Source organism: Balaenoptera acutorostrata, chromosome 3, assembly GCF_949987535.1.
Source record: "Balaenoptera acutorostrata chromosome 3, mBalAcu1.1, whole genome shotgun sequence".
Lineage (NCBI taxonomy): Eukaryota > Metazoa > Chordata > Mammalia > Artiodactyla > Balaenopteridae > Balaenoptera > Balaenoptera acutorostrata.
This window is the reverse complement of record NC_080066.1, coordinates 62,701,712-62,718,286: the sequence shown is the minus strand read 5'-3', so window position 1 is coordinate 62,718,286 and position 16,575 is coordinate 62,701,712. Positions and strand designations below refer to the sequence as shown.

At 45.9% G+C, this 16,575-nt stretch overlaps 1 protein-coding gene and 1 long non-coding RNA gene across 3 annotated transcripts; one reads left to right on the top strand and one right to left on the bottom strand.

Annotated features, from left to right (window-relative positions):
• Positions 1 to 20: 20 nt before the first annotated feature.
• Positions 21 to 6,944, top strand: COMMD4 (COMM domain containing 4). Its single transcript, XM_007197677.3, has 8 exons — positions 21 to 92; positions 4,804 to 4,875; positions 5,102 to 5,167; positions 5,367 to 5,406; positions 5,699 to 5,818; positions 6,002 to 6,082; positions 6,389 to 6,565; positions 6,652 to 6,944. Exons 1-8 carry the CDS (start codon positions 90 to 92, stop codon positions 6,690 to 6,692), a joined length of 600 nt encoding a protein of 199 aa, XP_007197739.1. The 5' UTR covers positions 21 to 89; the 3' UTR covers positions 6,693 to 6,944.
• On the bottom strand, positions 4,367 to 16,552 carry LOC103000647 (uncharacterized). Of its 2 annotated transcripts, XR_009007738.1 has the most exons (5): positions 16,346 to 16,552; positions 15,165 to 15,287; positions 5,508 to 5,849; positions 5,292 to 5,432; positions 4,367 to 4,449 (listed from the first exon to the last, which is right to left on the bottom strand). It is a non-coding gene; the product is annotated as an uncharacterized LOC103000647 (long non-coding RNA). The 2 variants fall into 2 exon arrangements; XR_009007739.1 differs by lacking the exon at positions 16,346 to 16,552 and adding an exon at positions 16,021 to 16,127 and having other exon boundaries at positions 5,292 to 5,849.
• Positions 16,553 to 16,575: the final 23 nt, after the last annotated feature.

Genomic DNA, 16,575 nt, shown 5'->3' with positions numbered 1-16,575 from the left:
GGTCCCCGCCCCAGCGTCACGTGACCGCCACATCACCTGACCCGGCGCGACAGGAAGGTGAAAGTCTTGGGCGCGGGCTTCCTGGCGTGATGGTGAGGGATGAGGGGTGATGCGAGGCAGGGGGTGCTGGGGGCGGGCAGAGTAGGAGACCCCAAATCTCACCGCCGCGGTTGCAGGAAGGGTGGGGCGCCGGGTGCGGGGAGATGGGAAGTCTGCCGGGCCCCTCAGCAGACACTTGGGTGCAGTCGTGAGGGCCGAGGCTCTGGTAGAAAAAAGCCTCCCTTCACCCTCCTCCCTGCAGGATGAGTAGGGCAGGGCGGGCCGGCAGGCTAGGAGTGCCTTGACGGGAAGGAAGGGCCCGCGCACCCCCAGGCCACGAGCTGGGGCTTGTCCCTGCAGGCCTTCCTCTGCCTCTCCCAAAGGTGCCCACTTCCCAGCGCTCCTGTGGGACCTGGAGAAAAACTTGCTTACAATTAAGCTCAGTCTTCTGCACTGTTAGGAAGGCCCTTCGCTCTTCCCAGAGCCAGAAAGGAGTAGATTTGGGGTTGGGATTTCCCAACTCATCCATCCATTCATCCCTTCAACAGATTGTGAGTGCCTGCTGTATACCATGCACTGTGCCAGGCACTGAGACTTTGGCTGCAGGAGGGAAGGGCTAAGTTGGAAGCTTGAATGGGCAGTCATAGTTAAGACTTGAGGGGAAGGGTCCAAACTCACCTTGTGCATAGTGTCAGGGAGGCGACCCAAGGATGACATCATATGAGGGCCTGGGAGCAGGGAAGAAAGCTAGCTGGGTGCAGTGCAGTTTGCGTACCAGGGGTTAGGAGGCATGGAGCGGGGCTGGTGGGAGGCTGTATCTTCAGACAGGGAACAGCATTCAAAGACTTCAGGTGAGAGAGAGCATGGCTCCCTAGGAATGAATGCATTTCATCACCTGGAAGAGTAGAAACTGCAGGCTAGTGAAAGATGAAGCTCGACAGGTAAGCATAGACCAAAGCTTGCTCGGTCTTGAGAGCCACATAGAGGAGTTTGGTCTTTAAGAAGAGGGTGCTGGGAAGCTAGGAAGAGCCTTTCAGCTGACTTGTGGAGGGAGCAAGAGGGGAACAGAGAGCCCAGCTTGGGGCAGCAGGCCCCCCAGGACATGGTAGTGACTTGAGATAGGGTGGAGAGAGTGGAGATAGAAGTGGGGGAAATCAGCAGGGCTCAGGGACTAAATGCATGAGGGAAAAAGGAGAGGGAGGGGTCTGGGCTTGGTTCCCAGGTGGTGATGCTCACTGGGGAGGGGGGCAGGTTTCAGCTGGAAGAGAACCAGCTACTTTGATACGCGCTGAGTGAGGCGTCTGAGCTGCCAGGTGCAGCTGGCTAGGAGACAGTCTAGATTTAAGTGTCTGGAGCTCAGAAGAGAATCTACAATGGCAGTTATAAATTTGGGAGTCATCAGCACAAAGATGATCATTGAACCCTGAAATGTGTAACCTGTCTCAGCCAGAATATGAGTTGGGAAGAGAGGACCTAGGACAGAACCTAGAGAAAAGCCAGCATTTTAAGAAATTGCACAAGGAACACGTGCTTATGGTAAAAAAGTAAATAATATAGAGATGGTAGAAGTCAGAAAAAATGCAGAGATGGTAGACTTCTATGGGTAGAAGTCAGGGACCCATGAAGTTAGGAAAAATATTACCTCTCAATTTTGGCTAACTTCAAACTGAAATTTAGTATTTTCTTCAATTATGAGTGTTGGCAACAAACCCCAGTATGATTAGCAGCACCTCTGACTTTGTCACTAATAGAAATCAGATATTTTCATGTCACATTACAGCTGTTGGCATTGTTTACATATTGTTTATGCTCATTTCTAAATTACTGTCATTATTTGACTTGAAACATATGTCACATCACCAATTTGTTTTGAATACTTTGGTAACTTTTTTTTTTTTTTTGGCCACACGACGCGGCTTGCAGGATCTACGTTCCCTGACCAGGGATTGAACCCAGGGCCATGGCAGTGAAAGCCCAGAATCCTAACCACTAGGCCACCAGGGAACTCCCTATTTTGACAACTTTTAATTAGTTTATTTTACTATGGAGTTTTTCCTATGTATTTTTTTTTTCTCCACACACACACACTGTATTTTATTTTTACAAGAGATAAATAGACTGACACCAAGCATTGTACATGGATGACCACAACAAAAGCAACAATGATTGCAATTACCAAACATGAAACACACTCATACTATGTCATAATATTGACATTCAGTCCAGTAATCCTCCACTGTAACAGCTCCTTTACTTTGCAGTGAAAATTGATTTGTATATTCTTTGCCTCTGAGTCCTTGTGGGATTTTTTTTTTTAATTCAGACAGAAAGTCACAAAAATTATACTCATCCTCATCAGTTCACTCAGTCCCATGTAATTAATTTTTTTTTTCATCTTGATCTTTTGTTAGCACTTTTATGAGTTCATCTGTTTTTCATTAGAGTTCTGAAAATGCTTATTCATTCAGTTCAGCAGTACAGTCAGTTACCAGAAACCTGTACTTGTCAGAGTCTTTTCCATGAATTTCTTGAAGATGAAACCCTTTTATAGGAACATATTTGCAAAATCATCATTTCCTATGTATTTTTAAAAATATTTATTTATTTATTTGGCTGAGTCAGGTCCTCGTTGCCTCATGTGGGATCTTTTGTTGCGGCGCTTCTTGCAGTGCGCGGGCTTCTCTCTAGTTGTGGCGTGCGGGTTTTCTCTTCTCTAGTTGTGGCGCGGCCTCCAGAGCGCATGGGCTCTGTAGTTTGTGACACACGGGCTCTTTAGTTGCGGCACGTGGGCTTAGTTGCCCCGCAGCATGTGGGATCTTAGTTCCCTGACCAGGGATCGAACCCGCATCCCCTGCATTGGAAGGCAGATTCTTTACCACTGGACAACCAGGGAAGTCCCTCCTGTGTATTTTATTTTTTTATTATTTTTTTTTTTAAATTATTTTTATTTATTTATTTATGGCTGTATTGGGTCTTCGTTTCTGTGCGAGGGCTTTCTCTAGTTGTGGCAAGTGGGGGCCACTCTTCATCGCGGTGCGCGGGCCTCTCACTATCGCGGCCTCTCTTGTTGCGGAGCACAGGCTCCAGACGCGCAGGCTCAGTAATTGTGGCTCACGGGCCCAGTTGCTCCGCGGCATGTGGGATCTTCCCAGACCAGGGCTCGAACCCGTGTGCCCTGCATTAGCAGGCAGATTCTCAACCACTGCGCCACCAGGGAAGCCCCCTCCTGTGTATTTTATACATCTAAAAACATCATTTTGGGAAAAGCCTATAGACTTCACCAGATGCCTGATGAGTCCATGCCACAAAATGGGTAAAAACTCCTGAAATAGGAGAAGTACAAGGCTGTCCTTAACACTCCCACCACCTCACCAGCAGTCCCAGTCCCCGGCCCCAGAATAATGACAGTAGGCAGCCTGCAGGGATCACCATTTGGGGGCTGGGGAAAGGAGGGTGAGCCAGAAAATGAGACAGAGGCCAGGCCATAGGGAGAAATCCAGAAGAGTATGTGGCTTCAAGAAGAAGGATGGGTTTGTGTCAGATGCTGCTGAGGAGTTGAGGAAGAGGAAGACTAGATTTAGTGAAGAAAGTCATTTGTGACCATGGCTAGAGAACTTCATTGGAGGCCCATGTAGAAGCCCCAGTGCAGTGGGGTCAGGTGTGATCAGGGGGATGACAGGTGAAAAGGAGGATTCGAGGTTGAAGGGTCATGGAGCAGGTCTGAAGTGACTGATAAGGTGAACGATGGGGCCAAGTAGAGGACATGGGATTATGGGGCTGCACTGAGGGCCCAGCAGAATCAGGAGAACGTGGACTGACCGTGTACCCAGTTTGCGGGTTTTGTTCCCATCATCTGTAAGCAGCCCAGATAGAGGGGTGGGAAGGTGAACATGTATATTGCTGTGCATTAGAGCTTTGCCACAGAAGCAGGACAAAGGACAGTTGATCGGGGGGTGGAGGATATTGTCAAGATGTGGTTGACCAGGTGGGTTTGCATCCTAACAGAGGAGATGGACCTTGAATAAGTAATAAAATGTGATATATGCTGTGATAAATGCCATGGAGATCAAGAAGGAAAGATAAACAGCTAAAGCATGATGGTGAAGAGCTGTTTTATTTTTTTTAACAGCTTCCTTGAGATAAAATCGACATAAAACAAACCATGTGTGTGTAAATATATGGTTCAATAAGTTTTGATGCGTATATGCTCATGAAAACATTACCATGATCAAGATAATGAATACATCCACTGACCCCCAAAATTTCCTTGTGTGAGGGGCTATTTAAGAAAGCATAGTCAGAGAAAGTCCATCAGAAGAGGTGTCATTTGAGCAGAGACCTGAGTGAAGTGAGAGAGCAAGCCACGTTTAATTTGCAGCAGGAGCAGCAGGGAGGCCAGTACGGCTGGAGCTGGGGAGGGAAAGGAGGAGAAGGTGAGATGGTCACTGGCACCCTGAGGCCAGGTGCTTTGTTGCGTTCCATGCTGTACCCCCAGCGCTTAGAGTGGGCTCTCCCACAGAGAGGGTGCCCAGTCATGTCTGCTGAGCACATGAATGCCTGGGACAGCCGTGAGAACAAGGTTTGGTGGCAGGGTGGGTCAGGGAGAGGGTTCGCCAAACAGCCTGGTAGTAGGGGAGAACAGGTGGGCCAGAGGGCACGCATCTTGGACAGGGAGCAGGAACCCTGAGGAGCAGTAGCGTGGGAGACGCCTGGCCATATGTCAGCCGGCCCTCCAGCCTGACCACCTACCTCACTCCCTTGCAGAGGTTCCGGTTCTGTGGTGACCTGGACTGTCCTGACTGGGTCCTGGCAGAGATCAGCACGCTGGCCAAAATTGTTGAGTGCATGGGGTCTTGGGGGTGGGGGCAGAGAGGGATTGCGGCTGGGGGTTCTGAGGGTGGAGGGTGGTGAGGTCACTCTTGAGTTGGGGCCTCCGCGCTCTCGGGCTATCCGAACATGCTGTGTGACTGATGATGTATGTGGCCAGCCCTCTCTGAGCCAGCCCACCAGCATGGAGGGGTGAGGTGGGTCAGTCTGGCTGATGTAAGGCCTTCCCCTCCAGTCCTCCGTGAAGCTGAGGCTGCTGTGTAGCCAGGTGCTGAAGGACCTTCTGGGACAGGGGATTGATGTGAGTGCAGGGCCCCGCACCCCACTGTCCCATGACCCTGTGACCCCCACTACCCTGAAAGTGCACCAGACCCAGGGAGATGGGTGATCAGCTCCCACCCTCCCTGGATACCTCGTGTCCTTACCGCAGGATCCACGCCAGGGGTTGGGGGCTGGTGAGCAGGGGCCCGGCACCCCTTGAGGGCCTCCTTTCTCCACAGTATGAGAAGATCCTGAAGCTCACCGCTGATGCCAGGTTTGGTGAGTACCCCACTGGGTCCACAGACCTTTGGGCAAACCCGGGTACTCAGCGTGGGGCCTGGCACAGAGGCCCCTCCTCCCAACAGCCCACTCTGACCCACCTGCCTCAGCAGAGGAGCATGAGGGAAGAAAGACACTGCCAGCCCTAGGGTCCTCTGCCCGCTCCCAGTGGGGCAGTAGCAGCGCTCATGGCTCAAGGAGGCCTGGGGGCTCTGAGCTGAAGATAGTGGGGTCACAAGGAGGTGGCTGGGGCCACAGTGACACCCCCCACTCCACCCACGGCTCCCCCCAGAGTCGGGTGATGTGAAGGCCACAGTGGCAGTGCTGAGTTTCATCCTCTCCAGTGCGGCCAAGCATAGCGTGGATGGCGAGTCCTTGTCCAGTGAACTGCAGCAGCTGGGGCTGCCCAAAGGTACGGGGATGAGGGCAGGCAGGTGGGTAACCTGTGGGCCAAGGGGTGCCAGGCAAAGGTCAGGCTGTGTGACCCTGAGATGCACCTTGCCCTCTCTGGGCCAGGAGCCTGAGACCTGCCCTTTGAGTGGCCTAAGCCCCAGCACCCACCTGCTAGCTCAGGGGACCTCCCTTCGGCCCCCAGAGCATGCAGCCAGCCTGTGTCGCTGTTATGAGGAGAAGCAAAGCTCCCTGCAGGAGCACCTGCGGGCCTGCAGCTTGCGAGGTGAGTGTGGGGTGCCAGGGTGGGGGCTGGGCTCCATTCTAGAAGGTGCATGTGGCTTGGGAGGTGTTGGTCCTCAGAAAGGAGACTTAACCACATCACATGTCGAGCAGTCACAGAGCTGGGATTCCTGACACCAGCCCCAGTTTCTTTCCTCTGAGATCTGCTGTGGGTAATCTGAGCTCCTGGATCAGAGGGATGAGAGCTCAAAGGCCACATAGCCCTGAAGGGTTCAGGGCTGAACCAGGGTGTGGGCTAGGGCTGCCTGGCTCCCCTGCCTGTGACCCTGCGCCCCTTTCGGTCTTGCAGTGAATAGGCTGGCAGGCGTGGGCTGGCGGGTGGACTACACCCTGAGTTCTAGCCTGCTGCGGTCCGTGGAAGAGCCCATGGTGCACCTGCGGCTGGAGGTGGCAGCTGCCTCGGGTGCCCCGGCCCAGCCTGTTACCATGTCCCTCTCAGCAGACAAGTTCCAGGTCCTCCTGGCAGGTGAGGCTCAGCTGTACCTGGAGGGTAAGGGGCCCTCCCAGATCCTGCCTAACTGCCGCCTGCCTACCAACCTCTTCCCCCTGCAGAACTGAAGCAGGCCCAGACCCTGATGAGCTCCCTGGGCTGAGAAGAAGAGCTCATGGGGCCCATGTGGAGCTGCCCTCCGAAATTCTCTTCAGGGGGTGCCCCAGCTCCAGGACCCTAGGGGCCTGGCCTCCTGGATGTCTGGCTTCCTAGGTTACCACCTGAGGATTCAGCCTAGGGATCCTGAACACTCTTGCAGCATTGTCTTCCCTCCCCCATGAAAGGCACATGTCAGTGGTTTTCATGAGAAGGAAGAATAAACAGAAGTGTAAGAAGTGTAAAGAAGTGTGTGCATGGATTTCTTTTGGGTTCAAATCAGAGGTTTTCATGAGAGAGACCAAGTGACATAGTGACCTCCCTGACCTATCGCACGTTTTCTTTTTTCTTTTCTCAGCTGCTGATTGAGGCAGGTCAGGGTTGAGGCAGAACGAGAGCCAAAATGAAACAGCTTGTCTGTAGACAGGAAAATCAGGGTTCTAGCTCCCAGTCCTATGATGCTCTTGGCTCTGCCCTCTCTGTGCTGGCCCTGTCCTTAGGCTGGCAGCAAGTGGGTGGCCCCAACACCAGATACCCCAGGTAGAGAAAGGAGAGAGCCCTTGCCTCTCTGTCATCTTTAGGAAGAGAAAAGGCCCATGCCTGAACCACTCACTGGCAAGTGGAATGGGATAATGGGCTGAATGTTTGTGATGCACCCATTCCCCACCCCCTGCCAAATTCATATGTCTAAGCCCCAACTCTCCCTGAGATGGTTTTAGGAGGTGGGGCTTTGGGGAATAATTAGGTTCAGATGAAGTCATGGGAGTGGGACCCTTGTGATGATTAGCACTCTTATAAGAAAAGGAAGACAGACTCTCTGTACCATGGAAAGCATGTACCGTGGAAAGGCCATATGAGAACATAGTGAGAAGACAGCTGTCTAACAAGGCAGGAGAGAGCCCTCACCAAGAACTGATTCTGACTCGAACTTGGACTTCCCAGCCTCTGGAACTATGAGAAATAAATGTCTGGTTTTGGGGTTTTTTTTTTTTAAATAAATAAATTTATTTATTTATTTATTTATTTTTTGGCTGCGTTGGGTCTTCGTTGCTGTGCTCAGGCTTTCTCTAGTTGCGGCGAGTGGGGGCTACTCTTTGTTGCGGTGCACAGGTTTCTCATTATAGTGGCTTCTGTTGTTTCGGAGAACAGGCTCCAGGGCACGTGGGCTCAGTAGTTGTGGTTCACGGATTCTAGAGCGCAGGCTCAGTAGTTGTGGCTCACGGGCTTTGTTGCTCCGTGGCACGTGGGATCTTCCTGGACCAGGGCTCAAACCCATGTCCCCTGCATTGGCAGGCGGATTCTTAACCACTGCACCACCAGGGAAGTCCCTAAATGTCTGTTTTTTAAGCCACCCAGTCCATGGTATTTTGTTATAGCAGCCTGAACAGACTAAGACAAGTGGCCTCCCAGGACTGGCTTAGGCCAACTAGGGTCCCTTGTAGAACAGACTGATTCCAGGTGTGGGGCAGGGAGAATACAAGGTAAGCCCAGAACATCTCGGGGTCCAAGGAAGCTATCAAAGAATAATAAGTAATGTCAACAGGAGCCAGCTCATCCCACTGGCTAAAGATGGGACAATTTAAGCATCAAAGATATAAGGACTCACTCCCCTCCTGGCTTCTGCTTCTGGAGAATTGGAGCAGATGGGCTTTTCTCTATTCCTTCCACTAAGTTCAGCTAAAAACCTTAGACATTATATATAAAACAAACATAAGACGACTATGAAAGATGACGAGAAGAAGGCAGACTGGCTAGACCTCAAGACCTGAAGAACAACACAGCAGAGAATTCCTTAGATTTTCTTTTTGCTTCATGTATCCCAAGCTGGGTGCTGGAGAAGCCATCCACCTAGAAACAACACACAGACAAAGGAAGGCCCAACAAAAGCCTACTCTCTCTAGGCAAAGGACCAGGAAAAGGACAGTCCAGCAGGACAGAAAAAGTTACAGACAGTAACGGCTGTACTCCAGCCACACCCTGCAGAACTGCAGCCCCTCTTCAACCCCTGACTGCAAAGGCTGAGTGGAAGCCTAGACTCCCACCCCATCCAGCAATAAGGAGGTGGCATACCCCTTTCCCCACTGGTACTGTGTCAGAGGAGGCCTGCTAAAAGAGAAGATTTAAATAAGATGCAGAGTCTCATAATACCCAAAATGTCTAGGATTCAATTTAAAAAATCATTGTACCAAGAACCAAGAAAATCTCAACTTGAATGAACAAAGACAACAAATGCCAACACGAAAATGACTCAGCTGTTGGAATTCTATGCTAAGGATTTTAAAACAGCTATCATAAAAATGCCTCAAGTCTCAGCAGAGAAATAGAAGATATAAAGAACCAGATAAAAATTTTAGAACTGAAAACTACAATAACCCAAGTAAAAATCTCAGTGGGTAGACCTAACAACAGAAGAAAGAATCAGTGGATTTGAAGATAAATCAATAGAAATTACCCAGCCTGAACAACAGAAAATAGCTTGGAAAACAAACAACAACAACAACAAAAACAATAAAATAGAGTCTCAGGGACCTGTAGGACTATAACAAAAGATCTAGTATTTGTGTTGTCAGAGTTCCAGAAGGTGAGGAGAAAGAAGGTAGGACAGAAAAAGTATTCAAAGAAATAATGGCTAAAGTTTTCCAAAATATGGCAAAAGACACAAACCTACAGAGTCAAGAAACTGAATGAACTCCACACAGGTTGAACCCAAAGAAATCTATGTCAAGATACATCATAATCAAACTTCTGAGAACTAAAGAAAAAAAAAAAATTGAAAGCAGCAAGAGAGTGATGACACCTTACATATAGGGGGAAAACAATTTGAATGACTGAATATCTCATCAGAAACCACAAAGGCCAGAAACAAAAAGTGCAACACATTTCGGGCCCTGAAAGAAAAGCGTCAACCCAGAATTTTATATTCAGCGAAAATCACCTCAAGAGTAAAGGGGGAGTAAAAGAATGAAATTAGAACATTTTTCTCACACCATATACAAAAACTCAAAATGGATTAAAGACCTAAATGGTAAGACTGGATACCATAAAACTGGAAGAAAATGTAGGCAGAACACTCTGACATAAATTGTAGCAATATTTTTTTGGATCTGTCTCCTAAGGCAAAGGAAACAAAAACAAAATTAAACAAATTGCACCTAATTAAACTTAAAAGCTTTGGCACAGCAAAGGAAACCACTGACAAAACGAAAAGACAATCTACAGAATGGGAGAAAATATTTGCAAATGATATGACCCATAAGGGGTTAATATTCAAAATATATAAATAGGTCATACAATTCAATATCAAAAAAACAAGCAACCTGATTAAAAAATGGGCAGAAGACCTGAATAGACATTTTTCCAAAGAAGACATAGAGATGGCCAACAGGCACATGAAAAGATGCCCAGCATCGCCAGTTATTAGAGAAATGCAAATCACAACCACAGTGAGATATCACCCCACACCTGTCAGAATGGCTATCATCAAAAAGACCACAAATAACAAATGTTGGCAAGGATGTGGAGAAAGGGGAACCCTTGTACATTGTTGGTCTGAATGTAAATTGGTGTAGCCACTGTGAAAGCAGTATGGAGGTTCCTCAAAAAACTAGCAATAGAACTACAATGTAATCCAGCATTCCTACTTCTGGGTATTTATCTGAAGAAAACAAAGGCACTAATTCAAAAACATACATGCACCCCAATGTTCATAGTGTGTGTGTGTGTGTGTGTGTGTGTGTGTGTGTGTGTGTGTGTGTGTATGTATGATATCACTCAGCCATAAGAAATAATGAAATTTTGCTATTTACAAAAATATGGATGGACCTGGAGGGTATTATGCTTAGTGAAATAAGTTAGAGAAAGACAAATAGTGTATGATATCACTTATATGTGAAATCCAAGAAATGAAATGAATGAATATAACAGAACAAACAGACTCACAGATATAGAGAACAAACTAGTGGTTACCAGTGGGGAGACAGAAGGGGGAGGGGCAAGATAGGAGTAGGGGATTAAGAGGTATGAACTACTATGTGTAAAATAAATAAGCTTCAAGGACATATGTACAGCACAGGGTATATAACCAATGTTTGATAATAACTTTAAATGGAGTATAATTATAAAAATATTGGATCACTATGTTGTACACCTGAAACTACTATAGTATTGTAAATCAACTATACTTCAATTTGAAAAATGACAAAATTGTAAGGCATTTTAAAAAAGAGTAAAGGGGGAAATCAAGACATTCACAGATGAAGGATAACTAATATAATTTGTCACCAGCAGACCTAATCTAAAAATAAAAAGGCTAAAAGGAAACCATAAACAAAACAAAAAGACAACCCACAGCATGGGAGAAAATATTTGCAAATGATGTGACCGACAAGGGATTAATCTCCAAAATATACAAACAACACATGCAGCTCAATATCAAAAAAACAAACAGGACTTCCCTGGTGGCACAGTGGTTGGGAGTCTGCCTGCCAATGCAGGGGACACGGGTTCGAGCCCTGGTCCGGGAAGATCCCACGTGCCGCGGAGCAACTGGGCCCGTGCGCCACAACTACTGAGCCTGTGCTCTAGAGCCTGTGAGCCACAACTACTGAGCCCGCGTGCCACAACTACTGAAGCCTGCGCACCTGGAGCCCGTGCTCCGCAACGGGAGAGGCCACTGCAACAAGGAGCCGGCGCACCGCAGTGAAGAGTAGCCCCCACTCGCTGCAACTAGAGAAAGCCTGTGTGCAGCAACGAAGACCCAACGCAGCCAAAAAAATAAAATAAAATAAAATAATAAAATAAATAAATATGTTAAAAAATAAATTGTTAAAAAAAACAAACAACAAACAACCCGATGAAAAAATGGGCAGAAGATCTAAATAGACATTTTTCCAAAGAAGACACACAGATGGCCAAAAAGCATATGAAAAGCGATGCTCAACGTCGCTAATTATTAGAGAAATGCGAATCAAAAGTACAGTGAGGTATCACCTCACACCAGTTAGAATGGCCATCATCAAAAAGTCTACAAACAATAAATGCTGGAGAGGGTATGGAGAAAAGGGAACCTTCCTACACTGTTGGTGGGAATGTAAATTGGTACAGCCACTATGGAGAACAGTATGGAGGTTCCTTAAAAAATTAAAAACAGAGCTATCATATGATCCAGCAATCCCATTCCTGGGCACATATCCGAGAAAACCATGATTCAAAAAGATACATGCACCTCAGTGTTCATTGCGGCACTATTTACAATAGCCATGTCATGGAAACAACCTAAATGTCCATCAATGGATAAAGAAGATGCGATACCTATATACAGTGGAATATTACTCACCCATAAAAAAAGAATGAAATAATGCCATTTGTAGCAACATGTATCGACCTAGAGATTATCATACTAAGTGAAGTAAGTCAGACAAAGAAAGACAAGTGTCATATGATATTACTTACATGTGGAATCTAAAATATGATACAAATGAACTTATTTACAAAACAGAAACAGACTCACAGACATAGAAAACAAACTTATGGTTACCAAAGGGGAAAGGTGGGGGGGAGGGATAAACTGGGAGGTCAGGATTAACATATACACACTACTAATTATAAAATAGATAATCAACAAGGACCTACTGTATAGCACAGGTAAGTCTACTCAATACTCTGTAATAACCTATATGGGAAAGGAATCTGAAAAAGAATAGATATATGTATATGTATAACTGAATCACTTTGCTGTACACCTGAAGCTAACACAACATTGTAAATCAACTATACTCCAATATAAAATAAAAATTTTGTTTAAAAAAGGCTAAAGGAGGATCTCCAAACAGAAAGGAAATGACAGAAGAAGAAATCTTGAAACATCAGGAAGGAAGAACAATGGAAAGACTAAAAACATGGATGCAGTAGACTTTCCATCTCTTGAGTATTTTGAAATATGTTCGACAGTTGAAGCAAGACAAAATACTGTTAGATGCGGTTCTCAATGTATGTAGAGTAGATATTTAAGGTTATTATAAACAAGGGAGGGTAAAGGGAAGTAAGGTTTCTCTATACTTTACTCAAATTGATAAAATGTCGACACCAGTGAACTGTGACAAGTACATACATGTGTATAGTGTAATACCTACAGCAACCACTTCAAAGGGTATGCAATATAACACACTCAAAAACAATATAGGTAAGTCAAACTGGAATTCTAAAAGATGTTCAAGTAGCCCACAGGAGGGCAAGAAAAAGAAGACAAAACGAAAAACAGGGAACAAACAAAGCACAAATAAAGTGGCAGACAAAAAAAGTCACAAAGATGGGCTTCCCTGGTGGCGCAGTGGTTGAGAATCTGCCTGCCAATGCAGGGGACACGGGTTCAAGCCCTGGTCTGGAAAGATCCCACATGCCGCAGAGCAACTGGGCCCGTGAGCCACAATTTCTGAACCTGCGCGTCTGGAGCCTGTGCTCCGCAACAAGAGAGGCCGCAATAGTGAGAGGCCAGCGCACCGCGATGAAGAGTGGCCCCCGCTTGCCACAACTAGAGAAAGCCCTCGCACAGAAACGAAGACCCAACACAGCCATAAATAAATAAATTTAAAAAAAAAAGGTCACAAAGAAATTTCCAAGTCTCATCAAATGTATAATATGAACTTGGTTTCCTAGGTAGCATTCCCTCTTCTGTGTTGTCACAGAATCCCGTAGAATCTCCTCTCATTGCTATTGTAGCACTGCATTAATTTTGTATTTACTACCTGCCTTTTACCAGCCTTTCTTAAGGATGGGAATTGTATATCCCTGTTTGTGTAGCCACAAAGACTAATATAGTACTCTTTCAGTAAGTGGGGGTAAAAGATAAAGATTGCAACAAATTTAAAGATATCAAACGTGGAAAAAAATCTATGAGTCCATTAAAGATAACCCTCCCAAATCAATTCTAATTTGTCACCATTGGATATTATTGCACCAAATTCTTAGTCTAAAAATTGATAATTAAAGAGAAGGGTTTCAGAATTTATCCTTTTTAGTATTTCAGAATACCCAAATAACCCTAGTCAATGAAGTAAATCTCTTCTTTACAGAAGAATTCCTGCTAATGTAGAAGGAATGACAGAATTAGAAAATCACCATTTTGTAACTCCCAATTAAATACTTGATTGAGGCAAGGATCACCAGTGATGATAAAGCCATTAGGTGAAAGGTTGATGTGATGTGAAACTGGGTATTTGCGTGGTGCTAAAGAATCACCACATGTAAACAACCCAATGTCTCTCTGCTGGTAAGTGGATAAACATGCTGGTATGTCTACACAGTGGAATACTACTCAGCAATAAAAAGGAATGAACTGATTGATAAGCATAACAACGTGGATGGTTCTCAAATGCATTATGCTATGAGGAAGAAAGCAGACACACAAGGCTACGTGCTGAAGATTCCATGTACAGGCATACCTCGGAGTTAACTGCAGGTTTGGTTCCAGAACACTGCAGTAAAGCAAGTATGGCAATAAGGTGAGTCACATGAACTTTTTGGTTTCCCAGTGCATAGAAAAGTTTTGTTTACACTATACTGTAGTCTATTAAGTGTGCAATAGCACTGTGTCTAAAAAAACAATGTACTAATTAAAAAATACTTTTTATTGCTGGGGGTGTGGGCGAGGGATGGATTGGGAGTTTCGGATTGGCAGATGCAAACCATTATATATAGAATGGATAAACAACAAGGTTCTACTGTATAGCACAAGGAATTATATTCAATATCTTGTAATAAACCATAATGGAAAAGAATATGAAAAAGAATATATATATAAATGTATAACTGAATCACTTTGCTGTACAGCAGAAACTAATACAACATTGTAAATCAACTATACTTCAATAAAATAAACTTAAAAAATACTTTATTGCTAAAAAATGCTAACCATCATCTGACAATGGAGAATTGCCACAAACCTTCAATTTGTAAAAGAAAATGCAATATCTGTTAAGTGCAATAAAGTGGAGCACAATAAATGAGATATGCCTGTGTATGATATTGGCAAAAACTATAGGGGCAGAAAACAGATCAGTGGTTGCCAGCGGGTACGGTGTAAGTGTTGACTAAAAAGGTGCATGGGCAAATTTTGGGGGGGGGGTGATAGAAATGTATTATCTCTTGATTGGGGTGATGATTATGAGTGTATGAATTTGTCAAAACTCATACTCTAGGGACTTCCCTGGCGGTCCAGTGGTTAAGACTCCACGCTTCCAATGCAGGGGGGCACGGGTTCAATCCCGGCTGGGGAACTAAGATCCTGCATGCCGTAAGGCACCACTAAAAAAAAAAAAAAAAAAAACCTACCCAAAACAAACAAACCAAAAAACTCACACTCTAAAAAGGATGAATTTTACTGTATGTACATTTTAACTTAATTTAAACAAACAAAAATAGACCAACAAAACAAAGAAATCACCCCATAGATTACTTAGTGGTCACAAGGTGTGAAACATACCTTTACAACACAGAAGTCTGGCTGTCACAGCCTCACCAGTGATCAATTTCAGCCTCACTAAAGTGAGACAACCAGATGTTGGGCGCCTCCTAATGTGATGCAGTTTGGAGTACAGAGCAGCACCTAGGAGACATATGTATTTCCAAGCTTTAGATCTAATTTCTGGTGTGCAGGGAAAACTAGAGATAGAGGAACAAGTTAACAACACCCAAGGAAACATCAGACAAATCCAGAATGTGATGGGGCATCTCAAAGGACAATTGGCTTGGAATCTTCAGAAAGGTCAGTATCATGAAGACCAAAAAAAAAGGAGGTGAGGTGGGTAAGAGGTGGGGAGGGTGGTTCCATCTAGATTAAAGTGACTGAAGAGACATAGAATCCTTATTTGGTCTCTGCCTTGAACAAACTAGCTATCAAAGACATTTTGCGGACAATTAGGGAAATCTGAATGTGGGCTATGTATTAGGTAATATTAAGAAGTTATTGTTGGGACTTCTCTGGTGGTGCAGTGGGTAAGACCCCGAGCTGGAGTCGATCCCTGGTCAGGGAAATAAATCCAGCATGCTGCAACTAGGACCCGGTGCAGCCAAAATAAATAAATAATAAATAAATAAATATTTTTTTAAAAAAGTTGTTAACTTTACTAGCTCGATAAAGGCATTGTCTCATTTAAAATACTTCTGTCAAAATAAATGAATAAATAGATTAAGGGGAGAGGAAGGAGAAGTAGTATGGATCCTGGCTGTGGGTCAAGCACCAATGCCTGCTACACTTAGGATGAAAGGCCAGCTCCTTACAGAGGCCTCCAGAGGTCGGACCGGACCAGACCTGACCTTGCTTGGGTGTCTGTCCTCACCTCTCAGCACTCCCCCCAGCCACCGTCTTTGAGTGGGTCAATCGCTCGCTTTCCAGCCTCCAAGCCTTTGCATTGGCAGTTCTTTGCGCCTGCCGTAACGACTCGTCCCCTCTCTTTTCCGGATGGCTCCTTCTGAGGTTTCAGCCTAAATGTCATTGCAGAGAGACCCTCCTCCACATCGGAAGTAGGTTCTGCTCTCGGCTCCTGCCTTTGGCTGCTTGGCTACACTTCATCACCCGTGGTGATGATGTTTACTTGTTATGTCTGACTAGCGTTGAAACTTAGAGCCACCACCGGGTCCCCAGAGCCTGCATTTATCACTCACCTGTTCGCGCCCTGCGCACAGCTGCAGGCGCCTCTGCTTCGGGACGGTGCTCTGTTTCCTGCTGGGAGTGCCGACCCGGTCCCGGACTAGCCGGGTGGCTTCTCACAGCCACAGAGACGGCTGCAACCCGGCACCTCAGACCTGACGCCGGATCCCGCCGTCGCCGGGCAGCGGGAAGCCAGGTTCTTCCGCCACCCCCCAGCCAGGTGACTGCCCCAAAGCCTTTCCCA

Bases quoted from the DNA above. Each gene is read 5' to 3' on its own strand.
- COMMD4 (XM_007197677.3), top strand. The intron at 4,876-5,101 runs GTTGAGTGCATG...CTTCCCCTCCAG, and splicing joins TCAGCACGCTGGCCAAAATT to TCCTCCGTGAAGCTGAGGCT. The intron at 5,168-5,366 runs GTGAGTGCAGGG...CTTTCTCCACAG, and splicing joins TTCTGGGACAGGGGATTGAT to TATGAGAAGATCCTGAAGCT.